The sequence below is a fragment of the Calypte anna genome, chromosome 1 (assembly GCF_003957555.1).
Source record: "Calypte anna isolate BGI_N300 chromosome 1, bCalAnn1_v1.p, whole genome shotgun sequence".
NCBI classification, from domain to species: Eukaryota; Metazoa; Chordata; class Aves; order Apodiformes; family Trochilidae; genus Calypte; species Calypte anna.
Window position 1 is genome coordinate 173,749,410 of NC_044244.1, and position 13,081 is coordinate 173,762,490.

Below are 13,081 nucleotides of genomic sequence, written 5' to 3' on the forward strand. Positions count from 1 at the left end.
TCTGTTCCTCTGAATGGTCTTTATTTTCAGAATGAAGAAAGCAGTTTTTAATAGTGGAAGAGAAAGGTAATCTACAGTTTTTCTCAAAAGATTTTTTCTATAAGTAAGAAATTAGGAACATGGAAAGGAGTCATCTCTCATGGCTGAGAATCCATCAAAGCTAATCTATCGAAAAAAGGTGATTTTGCACAATGGTGGATGCTGAGAGTTGTTAGCCAGTGCACATGTAATCAGCCTCCAGCACTTCAGTATTCCTGAAGTGTGTGTATATGTGTGTATATATATATATATTTATACACACACATATATGTGAGTGTATCTATATATACCTATAAGTATAGATATCTATAGATATATATAGATAAATATATAGAGAGATATGTAGAGAGATGAGTGCCTCATTTTCTAGTTTTGGTAGGTTTTGAACTCTGTTTAGACACTGCTTTCATTTATGGGTCACCTCATTTATAGGTAAAATACATATAGACTATAGCTGTAAAATATGTTTTACTGTGAAGTCTTTTGACAGCTATTGCAATTAGGGATTATGGATCTGTTGTGAGTGACAGAGAACTACAGACCTGGTTAACTGAAGTTAACTTAAATTCAAACAATCTGAGAAGTGGGTTTAAGTTGATGAATGAAATGATGTAGTTCTGCAAGTAAGACCAAATTGTCCTTTTATTTGAAATGTATTGGTCACACTTGAATTTGTGAAAATTACTAAGAAGCTTTTCAGAATTTCAGAGCAAAGTGAAGCTCCTTAGTTATTTTTTTCTTTCTTTTTTTCTGCTTGGTTTAAATTTTACTGACACTTCAAAGCTACTTCTTGATGGTGAGCATGTTATGTGAAGAGTCAGTCATAAGTTATGTTTTTAAAATAGATCAAAATCTGAAATGTGTGAAAGAAATTTTGTCATGGTTTTGAGAGGTCTAATACAAAGTAATTTAATTGTCTTTTCTGTCAAATATGTGCAAGCTCACATTATTGCTGTGGTAGTGTTAATTTCTCTTTCCTCCTAGCAGCCAGAAAGTATATCAGGCTCTGTACAGTCTTCTGTATTGGGGAAAGGTGTAAAACACCGACCTCCTCCCATCAAATTACCTTCAAGTTCAGGAAGTAGCTCTTCAGGTAATTATTCATTGACTTGGGCATCTCCTTTTCTATGTTCTGCCTATTGTAAAATGACATTATATCTCGTTAGTAAAGATTTAATAAAAAATAAAAAATTAGTGTCTCATCTGTGAAAAGATAATTTTGTTGATTCCTGATTGTATTGTGCAGAAAATTTTATCCTAAGAAATATTCAAGCTAATGTGTAATCACAGAACAGTAATGTATTTTAATTATGCTTTTTCAGGTAATATTTTTAGTCCACAACAGTCAAGTGGCCATCTAAAATCCCCCACTCCTCCTCCTCCTCCTTCTAAGCCTCCTGGTCTTTCTCGGAAACAATCTATGGATCTCAATCAAGTTAGCATGCTCTCTTCAGCTGCCATGTCTCCTGCAAGCTCTTCACAAAGTGAGTCACGACCTAAATTCTCCATTAAATCTTAGGCTTTTGCATAAATGCTTCCTGAGATAAACTCCTTAACCTGTGGAATGATGAAACATAAGTGTACAGTGTACCCTAAATTGTATAAGTTGTGCAGCTTTAGGCAGGTCTCTTGTTCACTGTATGTATTTTATGTTTATTGTAACTGTGTTTGTTTTCTCTGTATATATGTATGCACCCTTTGTGTATACGTTTAATACATTTTATGCAATTAGTATGATCTCATTTTTGAAAGGCTGGTAGATGATGTGATAAGATAAAATTCCAAAGTGTAGATTTCTTTCCTCCAGTAACTGTAAAAGCAGTATGTTAGATCAGTTTGCCTTTACATAATTTAAGCATCTGGTTTTTTAAATGTTATAGGAGCTGGTGCAGTTGTATCTCTATGTATGTATATAATCTGATCAGTCCCAAGGTGGTGATACAATAAACAATAAGATGATTTTTTAAAACACTCCTACACTGTTTTACAAATCATTGCTGATTGCAAGTGTGGTGGTGATGCTGCTGATGATAGCACCATATTCTCAGGTGTTAAAATGTAAATTTCAATAAGTGACATCCTAGCTTAAGTATTTTCATTAAAACTGACAAGATCATTATAAACATAGCTATAGATCATAAATATGCATCTTAAGACATTACATGAACAGATTTGTACAAAGAGAAATCATAGCTGTAGTTTTTCAGGTTTTTATACGTAATTGCATACTGCATGTTTCAGAATCCTGCACAGTATTATAATATCAATTTTGCATTAAATTACTTAAAATCTGGATAGCTCAAACATTGTAAATTTTTTGCCTTCTTGTTTTGCACAAAGAAAAAAAACCTACCAAGGTTTTCTTCTAACATATTTACTGTGTTTTTATGATAGTGCTATGAAAGTGTAAATCTGCTGCTCGCAGTTTTTACTTAATGGGTCTGTTCCCAACAGCTGGACACTCATGTTTATTTCCTTTCTTTCTGCAGGACATGAAAGCTAAACAAAACAAAACAAAAACCACCTCAAGCTTTTTCGGTTTCTTGTTACATTTTTCTGTTGATAAACTGTGCTTGCTGCATTCACAACAAAATAGCCATACATGCTACATTTAAGCAAAAGGAATTACACATTAATTTTTATTGATGCAGTATTATCCTCTGGTTCTTGAATATTTGAAAATTTATAATTTTTAAATCAAAAATTGTCAAGTGGGAGCTAAGCTATCTAATGAAATTTAGATCAACCCCACAATTATTGAAATACTCTTATGTTCTTCGTTGATAGTTTTCCATGTTTTTAACATGCTATAGTGCAGGGAGTGCATATAGATGAGATGTTTAACATTTTAGGACAAAACCATTAATTAGGTTAAAATGGTCACTAAGAAATCGTTTTATTTTAGTAGCAGTATTTCTGAGTGGAGTTACAACAATGTGTGATAAATTAGGGAAGAACTTAATGGAGGATACGAAAGAAAGTGTACAGCTTAAGAAATTAAGCATGGAAAATGGGTTTTCTGTATAATTATACCACATCTTTAACAATGAGTGTGTGCTGCAACACTCATGTCGCATAGAAATTAACACTTGCAGTCTAAAAAAATGGAACAAATTGACAGTGCTAAATAAGATTCCATTAACCTTATTATACAAAAAAAAAAAAAAGATTGGCCTTTTATAACAAACTAGCATTTTTTATTTTTCTCAATGAGCAGGGTCTGGAACTCCTAAACCATCTACTCCTACTCCAACCAACACCCCTTCATCGACCCCACACCCTCCTGATGCTCAGAGCTCAACTCCTATTACCCCTACTGCCACCCCTACTCCCCAAGATTCAGGCTTCACCCCTCAGCCCACTTTGTTAACCCCGTTTGCTCAGCAACAAATGTCTCTGAGCCAGGCATTGCCCGTAATGACCATTCCTCTTTCCACCATGGTAACATCCATTACTACAGGAACAGCCTCCACCCAGGTCATGGCAAACCCTGCAGGACTTAACTTCATCAATGTAGTGGGCTCTGTGTGGTAAGTTTTTTTGTTAATGATGGTTTCTTAATTTGCCCTGGATGGGTTGATTGTTGGGCAGTGGGGTGAGAAGTGTGGGAGTGATGCCAGCCTGTCCAGCATCCATTAAGATAAATATTTTTCAGGATCCTCAATACAAAAACATCATTTACCTTGTAATTATGAAGTGAGGAGCCAGTAGAAATGCTTTGTATTTCTCCAATAGAAGGCACCTACTATCAGAACATTGAAAAGGTCTGTCAAGAAAATCATGATTTCAGCTCTTTGGATGCATACAGCTGAATTTCATGAGGCTTAGCCCCAGTTTAAGTGGTCTCTCAGGTTTAGCTCTTTAAGATTGAAAGCATTTTTTTAATTAATCACAGATATGTGGGTGGGATATCATGCAGACCACTCCAAATGAAAAGAGACTTGATACTAAAATGCCTCTAATTGAAAGTTGTACATAAAATACAAGAAAACAAATCTGTTTTCAAACAACTTTAAGAAACATTGAGGTTAAACATTCTTTGATCCATAAAACTTATTTTGTGGATAAAAAAAAAAATCATGCTGTAACAGATCGTATGGTATATAACATGATCTGCTTTTTAGACTAAGTGAAATTCTGTGACAGTGTAAGTTGGTAAGTGTAAGACCCAGTGTGCTTCAATGCACGTATCAGACACTTGTATTGTTCATCCAAGATGTTCAGTAATTGATGCCTGTTAATTAGTTAGAGGCATATTTTTCTTTATACTGCAAGAAGAAGACATAAATCTGTTCCTTAACTTTTTTTTGTGGTAATACAACCATTTTGAAGTCTATTGATTTTTTCAGTATTTCTGGAATAAAAAGACCACTTGTAGCAATGAAAGAAATTGTACATGCCAAGAATATGAATTTACATATGTCTTATACCCTAGGCATAATGATTTTTAAGCAACCGTGATGCTTTATCCATAATCCTATTTATAGCAAAGAATTGATTTACTTGTCACGAGGCAAAAAATTTACTTGTCAGGAGGCAAAAAATTTAATTACTCAGATTTTCTTGTACCATTTGGGTTTGATTTTTTTATCTTTCCTCTTCTACAGTGGATCACAGACACTGATGAGTGGTTCAAACCCTATGTTGGGGTGCAACACTGGTGCCATAGCCCCTGCAGGTATAAATCTGAGTGGCATTTTACCATCAGGAGGTCTGGTACCAAGTGCGCTGCCCGCTGCAATGCAGTCTGCCTCTCAAGCAGGTTAGTGTGAATATGTTGAAAAGCCACTCTGCTGATAGAGACAATGTAAAGAAAATGTTGTGAGAACCATGGATGGAAGTGGCCATTGTGTGAACAGATTGTGTATTTGACAGCTTGGGAACAAGATAGACATTCTTGTGTTGCAAATGTAGGCTGTGTTTGTGATTGTTTGCTTTCGGGGAGCTAGACTGAGGAAATGTACTCTGAACATGGATTGTTTGGTATGCTCAGTAGGAAGTCTGAGAGAAACTCCAAATTCAAATGTGTTGGTGACCACCAGAAAAAAAAGCATGACTAAACTTAGAAAACAGAATCACTTTTTTACATGTGCAGGACATTTTATTTGATCACTGATACTGCTTTATTCTAGTAGGACAATCAGTTCCTCATCACCTTCAAATACGACTATGGAAATTTGTAGGCCTCAGTCTTCATTAAAGCAGCACTTAAATTCTTAGTTTATTTTTTCTGAAAAATAATGAAAACCAAAAAACCCAAACGTATGATTATGAAATCAGAAGTATGGAAGAGACTTCAAGATAACCCATCCCTAACTGCTCTCTGAGGCAGAGTCAAATCTATCTAAACCAGACTGAACCAATGCTTATCTAAACTGGTTTTAAGTAACTTCACTAAAGAAAATTCCCTTAATAGCTGTTTGAATGGAGTAGTTCATTATTTGTACAAAATGTTTCATTCTAATTGTAATGCATCTCCTTAATTGCAAATTAAATTATTTTTTTTTCTCCTATTCCTTGCAGACATGAAAAATAGTTGTTCACCCTTTCTCTTTACTTTCTTAGTATCAAACATGCTGTCATGTCCCACATTTGTCTTCTCTTTCTGATAGGTCGTATTTTTCAAACCTTTCATAATCCTGTCACTCTCTTCTAGACTGTCCAATTTGCTTACATCCTTCTTAAAATGTGATAACCAAAACTGGACACAAGCCTGAGCTTGGCTGATTTACCACACTGGAGCACAGCAGAATAAATGCATCTCATCTCTTTCACAACATTCCTGTTAACATTTCCCCAAATGAGGTCTGCCTATTTTTTATTTGTATTTTTCACAACAGCATTACATTAACGTAAGAATGGCTTTACAGGTTTAGGCCAAAAATCTGTCCAGTTTACATTCTGTCTCTGATAGTTGCCATTAGAGAATACTTAGGAGAGAGTTTGAGGTGAGGCAGAATTGTGAAGAGAAGCATCCCTCGTATGCAGCTCCACCTCTTCTGGCATTCTACAGCTTTGAGACTTTCTCAGCTGAAGACTATCCACGTGGATCTCTGGGCTTAGTATCCTGTGCTAGACTTCTAGTCTGTGGATTTATCTAACTGGGTTTTGAACCCATTTATGTTTTTGACATCTACGGCATCTTGTGACAGTGAGTTTTATAAATGTCAACTGTTTGAAGAGGTTATTTTCTTTTGTGTGTTCTATAGTTTGTGATGTGGATGATTTGCATATGTTTGTGACTTGCTGTAGCTTCTCACATTCCCTCTTGCTGTGTAGACCCAAAGCCAGTTACGGTTTTATACTTGTTCATTTGTCTTATTCAATATTACAGATTTTTGGACCCTTTCTTCAGTTCCCTAGAATCACTTCTAATTCCAGTTCTGTCCTTCCAAAGCTCTATCAACCAACATGGTGTCACAGATTTTTACATGCTACTCCATTGCACACATAACAGATGGGAGTAGTGAGCTGAGCTAGGTCAGTGGCAGACCTCTGGGGGATCCCGTTTGGCAGCTGCTGCTTTACTGAAACGTTTGTATCCCTTCTATACCCAACTCATAGTTACCACATATATGTCTTTTTTTTTAGCATAGCTTTGAAGAGTGCCATGTGGCATAATGCCAAAAGCTCTACAAGTCAGATATGTCTTTGCAGAAGCCCTTGAGGTGGGGCTGGGGGAGAAGGGCTGGGGAAGCCTTGCTAAGACTGTGTGGGATTGGTTTTCTGTTAATGACTGGGAAACTGAGAGCCTGTTACTTCATTGAGCCCTTGGACAGTTCAGGATTTACTGTACAAACAGTAGAGCTTTTTAAGGAAGAAGAATCACTGAAGAGTAACTGCAAAAGTGGTAATCTCCACATTCACCTTTGTGAAAAATGTTTTAATAGGTTATAGGTTATGGAGTACAGCATGTAGAGGCAATAGAGTTTTCTTTACAGCTCTCTAACTTTTAGTCTGGATATCAATGAACATTAGGTAACATTACATTAGGTAAAATGCAGCCTTGTATTAAAAGCATAACATTTAAACTTGCCAGTTTTCCAACTTCCAAAAGTTTAGAAATTATCCCAGTGGAAAGATGCACTAATTGCAATACACATATATAATTAAGTAAAGATTTCCTACTAATAAAAAGATGTTTTCTTTAACAGGCAGCCCCTTTGGTTTGAAAAATGCATCAAATCTTCGGTCCTTAAATCTTCTTCAGGTAATTAATACACTTGGACACAATAATAATTTCTTACTTTTCTTCAGAGACATGTTTAGTTCTGCTTCTTACATTGCCCCCTACAGATCTTTGAAGCCAGTTTATCAAACTATTTGCTGCAAATTTTAGTTGCTTATTTAGAACGCTTAGAACAAGAGGAAAAGCTACTTCCATAAAAATAATGGGGAGAAAGTATATTAGCTCAAAACAAAGCAGTCTACCTCTCAGTGACAATCTGAAAGTGCTGACATTTGAATTCAAGAGATGAATCTGAAAATGCAGTCTTCTATTTGCAGGGTTTTCATAGGCTTTTATTACAAATCATTCTTTAAACTGAAATCATAACCACTTTAAAAATACAAAACAGTACATTAGAATCACTCAGGGGTTGCATATATAAGGCCTAAAAGCTGAGCTGAACATGCACAAGTAGGTGCAGTAATAGCTTTAAAGACCTTCTGGTAGTAGAAATAGAAGTTCATCATGTAAGGCGGGGAGTTTATAAAGTCTGTAAATATCTTCTTTTCACTAAGGATATGAACAAATGCAAACATGAGCAGAAGTTGCATATTGTGTCAGGGCACCAGTTAAAAGAACAGGGAGTGTTTGTGGAACCAGGTATCATTCCTGCATCTTGAAGTCATGTGCAAGTTACAAGGGTACAAGTGCAGCTACCAATCAAAGAATGGTTTGGGTTGCAAGATTCTCCAGAACCAGCCCTCCTGCAGTGGGCAGGGACACCTCCCACTAGATCAGGTTGCTCAAAGCCCCATCCAGCCTTGCCTTAAACACTTCTAGAGATAGAGCATTCACATCTCTGGGCAACTTGTGCCTGGGTGTCGTCATCCTCACACTAAACAATTTCTTCTTCATGTCTAATCTAATCTCCCCTCTTCTTTAAAACTGTTACCCCCCATCCTATCACTATACACCTTTGTTAAAAATGTCTCCCCAGCTTTCCTGTAGGCCCTCTTCAGATTCTGGAAGGTTGCTAAAAGGTCTCCTTGGGACCAGGCTGAACAATCTCAACTCTCTCAGCCTGTCTTCATAGGAGAGGTGTTCCAGCCCTCTTACCATCTTCATGGCCTTACTCTAGACTTACTCCAATAGCTCCATGTCTTTCTTGTGCTGGGGGCTTCAGACGCAGACACAGCACTCCAGGTGGGGTCTCTTGAGACTGGAGTAGAGTAGAATCACCTCCCTTGACCTGCTGGACATGATTCTTTTCAAGGAGCCCGGCATATGCTTGGCTTTCTGGGCTGCAAGTGCACATTGCCAGCTCATGTGGAGCTTCTCCCCAGCCATTACTCCCAAGTCCTCAGTGCTACCCCCAAGTCCTTCTCAGTGCTACCCCCAAGTCCTTCTCAGTGCTGTTCTCACTCAATTCATTTTCCACCCACCCTGTAATTGCCTTTGGCACACCTGACTCATGTGCAGGACCTTACACCTGGCCTTACTGAACTGGAGGATCATGGCATGGGCCCCACCTCTCAAGCCTGTCAGGGTTCTTCTAGGTGGCTTCCCTTCCCTTAACCAGGTTGACCAGATCACACAGCTTGGTGTCATCAGCAAACTTGCTGAGGATGGACTCTGTGCCACCATCCATGTCACCAACAAGGATACTGAACAGTTAAAGCAGATGTTAAAAATGAGTCCAAAAATCAATACCAGTAAAAGATGAGCTGTAGCTCTGCTGCTTCCTCCTCCCATGTGTGTACACACTCCAGAAGCATGTAAAAGGGCAGACACAGGAGGCAGTTATGCCACAGTAGAGCTCTTCCTTAAAATGTAATGTTTGTATTTGTATGAGTTTATGTTGAAGTACATTCTTTCAAGCTACCTTTGCCACTTCTGTAAGCCAAGGACAATTTAGCTGAAATTAGTGCAATTAAAGCTGGGGTATGGGAGAGGAATCAAGACCATGTCACTTGAAATTTTTTTATTATTATTTTTGGGGTTTTTTGTGTTTTTTTGCTTTGGACCTTCCAGTTTGTTGATTGGAAGCATCTGTTAAAATTCAGGGGAATATTCTGAAAGTGGAAGTAATACATGCTGCTTTTGAAGAATAACCTTTTAAATTTCCAGTATCAGTACAATGTCTACTATTTTACTTAATAATAATGTCTTTTTGTGTGGAAGTATCTTGCTATAATTTAATGCTGATTTGTTTCCTAATGCTTTTTCACAAACAGCATTAGGAAACTGATTAATTTTAAAGGATTTTTTTAAAAAAAACCCAAACAAAACAAATTTCCAAGAAGTATGCCATTACCAATATCAGGCTCATCCTAGGACAGCAGGAAACTCAGCAGTTTGAATTATGGTTTTAATCTTCAACAGCTTCCAGGTGGTTCACTTATTTTTAACCCATTCCAGCAATGACAGCAGTGGCTGTCACAGTTTTCTCCATAGCAACAATCCCAGCAGCCTGCAACCTGCAGAACTGCAACCTTTACAGAACTGATCTGAGGCAAAGGTGGAGCAAAGTGTTTTCCAAAACCTTCTTAAGCTACGAAATCTGTAGTGGCTTTGTTGCCCTGGCTGGAGCTGGGTTATACCCCCTTGGTTTTATCCTGTACATAAGAGCTATAACAAAACAACTGGCTAAGCACTGTCTTACTCTAGTGTGAAGAGAACCAGCCCACTGAATGAGTGGTGGAAAATCAGCTTTGTGTTGTCCCATTTATCATAACTGGCAAATGCATGGAGTAGAAAATCAGGATTACTAGAGTAATTATACCTTCTTACTTACAGTGGTGAGAGTTGGCTGTAGTTCAACAGAATTGTTCTCTTTGCACCAGAGAAAGGATCAGTTGCCTTTAAAACTGTTATCTTAAGACATTTGTTCTACTGCTGCCTGTAATTGGTATTAAAAGCTCTAATCACTGAAGAAGTCTAAAGTCTTGATAGACCAATTTGTCGGTCCTCAAAATGGCAAATTTTCAGTGGCTTGTTCTACCTGTGCCTGAAAATCTTACCAGAAATCATGCAGCAATTAGAGAAAACTAGCTGCTCAGCTTTTATGTTCTTCATCTTCCCAGACATGCAAGACTTCTATTTCCCAAGTAGTCTCTACTGGATCCTCAGTTTGTCATAATATTTTTTGCTTGTGCTATTATAGGCTGTTGTTATGGTGTATCGCCTCCTGTGTCACAGGCCTTGTTCTGGAATGTGGGATAGTTTAATGGGAGACTTTCAGATATATTCTCAGAATCCAAATGTCAGTTACTAGTTGAATTGCTAAAACAAAAAAAAAAAATCATGCAAACTCATACTGGGTTTTATTTTTTTATTTTCTGGACATTCAAGGGCTCTGTCTGACATTCATCTAGACTTCAAGGGCATTTACAAATAGGCTGGTGTAAGCCCAGTCCTTCTTGTGGCACAAAGATCTTCTGGAGGAGATCAATCTCTGCATTGCCTAACTTGCCCTAAGGAACTTCTCTCTTACCCCATGCTATAGAGTAAGACTAAGGTCATGAGCTAAACAGAGTTATTCTCAATACTAGATTCTTTAGCTTTCCCTAAGGACAAGACTGTATGTGATCCAAGTGCTTAAAGGAAAAAACCTAAGCCTCCCCAAAGGAGATAAACCCATTTTATGTGCTGCCAACAGAGTATATACATTCTTGTCTCAGTGTTTTTCCCCAAATGTTGGTTCTATGACTTCATAAGACTGTCTTAGTTGTCTTCCTTGAGATGATGATGTCTTAATCTGCAGTCATTTGATCAAGTTTACTTAGATCTTATTGGCATTATTTCAGAAGGTTATTTTAAGAAGCATTTTTTTCCCTTTGACTGATAAGACCTGCAGCGTGCTTGAATTTCATATCTAACACTTATTTCCCCACTTTAAGAATCAATGCATAATGTAAGTAAGTTCTAGAAAAGGTCATAATTCAGTACTCTCTGACTTTGGTAGACGCTAGATCAGATTCCACTAATTCTATTAGTGATTAGTTTGAGAACTACTCTGTTCTAGAAATAGAATTTTAAAAGCAGAGTTTGTTATTTTTTATGTAATTGGGGAGTGTGTGGCATAATATGAACATGTGACTGCAAGTTTCAGCCTTTTCACATTTTGATTGATTAGGACCTGTGCACATGGATGGTTTCAGGTATAACCTGAAGACTTTGGGGTTGGGAGTGAGATAGGAAATGTCATCAAGATTGCAGCCATAGGCTGCAGACTCTGATGAATGCAGGGAAGTTGACAAAAACATGGGATTTCTGCTGGGTAACAGGCATAATAGCATTTCTGCCAAAACAGCTGTTTTGGGGCATTCAACAGCTGTTCATTCTACTTCAGTAGTGTCTTATAACCTGTATCTACACACAGTGGAAGATGTAGAACTGAATGTTCTTAAACAGCACTTCAGAAGTTTGCCTTCACATTGGCTTTATTTACTTATTCAATGATACCAAGGTTTGGTAATAAGGGTCAAGCTTTTCATTTTTGCTAGGGGTCTGACCAAGGTCCATCCAATCAAGATCAGGCATTATCTGCCCAACAAGCTGCTGTAATTAACCTGACTGGAGTAGGGAATTTTATGCCACCTCAGGCCACAGGTATGTGCTTGCTGAGCCTCCTTTTGTAGTTAAGTGTGTACCTTGATAAATTCACACTGAAATGAAGTTTGGTCCTAAAGAATTCTGATGTTATCTCAGAACAGTGGGCTGTTTATTATCAGCATATGAATTACACAAGAAAACTGGACTTTTAAAGCATGCACTTTTTCTGCTTTCTTTGGAAGTGTAGCAAATTGACAGCGTCACATAAAAATGAGTTACACTTGATGCATAAAGAAAATCCAGGGAACTTCCATGCCAAACTTCATTGAGGAATGTTTCTTTAGCTGTGTGCTTAACATGCAGTATGAGAAACTTCGTGTCTCCACAAGCACTTCATAATCTAGTTCTGTTCTAACTAACAGAGTATATGTATCACGTATACTTTATTCTGCACTGTTCCCAATTTGACTCTGAAACTAATGCTGTTGACCCCCCCTTTTCTGTCATACTATATTCCTATGTCTTCCTTCCCCAACCCTGACAAACTTGACCTGACCTCTTTGACCTGCCTGCTTTCCCCTTCTCCTTTCTTAGTGTTGTCTCAGCTTGGCTCTGCTGTGAACAGACCTGGGCAAACCCTTCCTCAGCAGAGACTCCAGCTCTCTACTGCGTTACAACAGCAACAGCAACAAGCCTTGCAGCAGCAGCAGCAACAGATACAAGTAATCCAGCAACTTCACTCTGTTTAAAAAATAAAATTAAAAAAATACAATTCTCAGCTCCAAAAGCAAAAATTTTGCCCTTTTGATTTATTTTTTTTAAACTAATGTTTTCGTGGCCTTGCAAATTAAAAAAACCCATGAATTTTTGGCCAATTTTATTATGAAATGTTTTAAATCTGCGGTTCTCTCAGCTTGGAGCACTGAATTTATTTTTTCATTTAAACCATCCACCTTCCTGATTTGCCAACATTCAAGGAGTGCTTGTGGCACATAACTAAATAAGCCCTGCCAGGTGCCAGTAGAGTTCAAGACACTATTAATGTAAGAACTTGCAAGTTCAAATACAGCACTGCTACAGTCAGTACATGGAAACAACAGCTCTGGCAAAGCATTCCTGTTAGCATTCTGTCATTCAGATGCTTTATGAAAATATTTTTAGTATTTTTTTAGCACAGTCTCCTCTGTGATGCATGGAGAAAATACAAGTGCATACACTGAAGGGCGTTAAGTTTCAAATGTCCTGCCTAACCCAAACATTCACTGAAGTTGCTGAGTTACTGCAGTTACTGCAATGAAGAGAAAGGGCAAAGAACCAAAG

The 13,081-nt window shown here is 37.6% G+C and overlaps 1 protein-coding gene across 16 annotated transcripts in view; it reads left to right on the forward strand.

Annotated features, from left to right (window-relative positions):
- The window catches only part of SUPT20H (SPT20 homolog, SAGA complex component), a 34,450-nt gene that overhangs the window by 20,600 nt on the left and 769 nt on the right, over positions 1-13,081 (forward strand). For 3 of the 16 annotated variants that reach the window (XM_030445431.1, XM_030445437.1, XM_030445462.1), the window contains 7 exons: positions 1,024-1,132; positions 1,362-1,523; positions 3,257-3,569; positions 4,647-4,801; positions 7,194-7,249; positions 11,713-11,818; positions 12,356-12,537. In XM_030445431.1, coding sequence (XP_030301291.1) covers positions 1,024-1,132; positions 1,362-1,523; positions 3,257-3,569; positions 4,647-4,801; positions 7,194-7,249; positions 11,713-11,818; positions 12,356-12,510 — 1,056 coding nt within the window. In that variant the 3' untranslated portion in view covers positions 12,511-12,537. Of the gene's footprint in view, positions 1-1,023; positions 1,133-1,361; positions 1,524-3,256; positions 3,570-4,646; positions 4,802-5,562; positions 5,664-5,695; positions 5,836-7,193; positions 7,250-11,712; positions 11,819-12,355; positions 12,538-13,081 lie in introns of those variants that run through there. The other 13 variants (XM_030445451.1, XM_030445456.1, XM_030445509.1 and 10 more) reach the window with 10 other exon arrangements.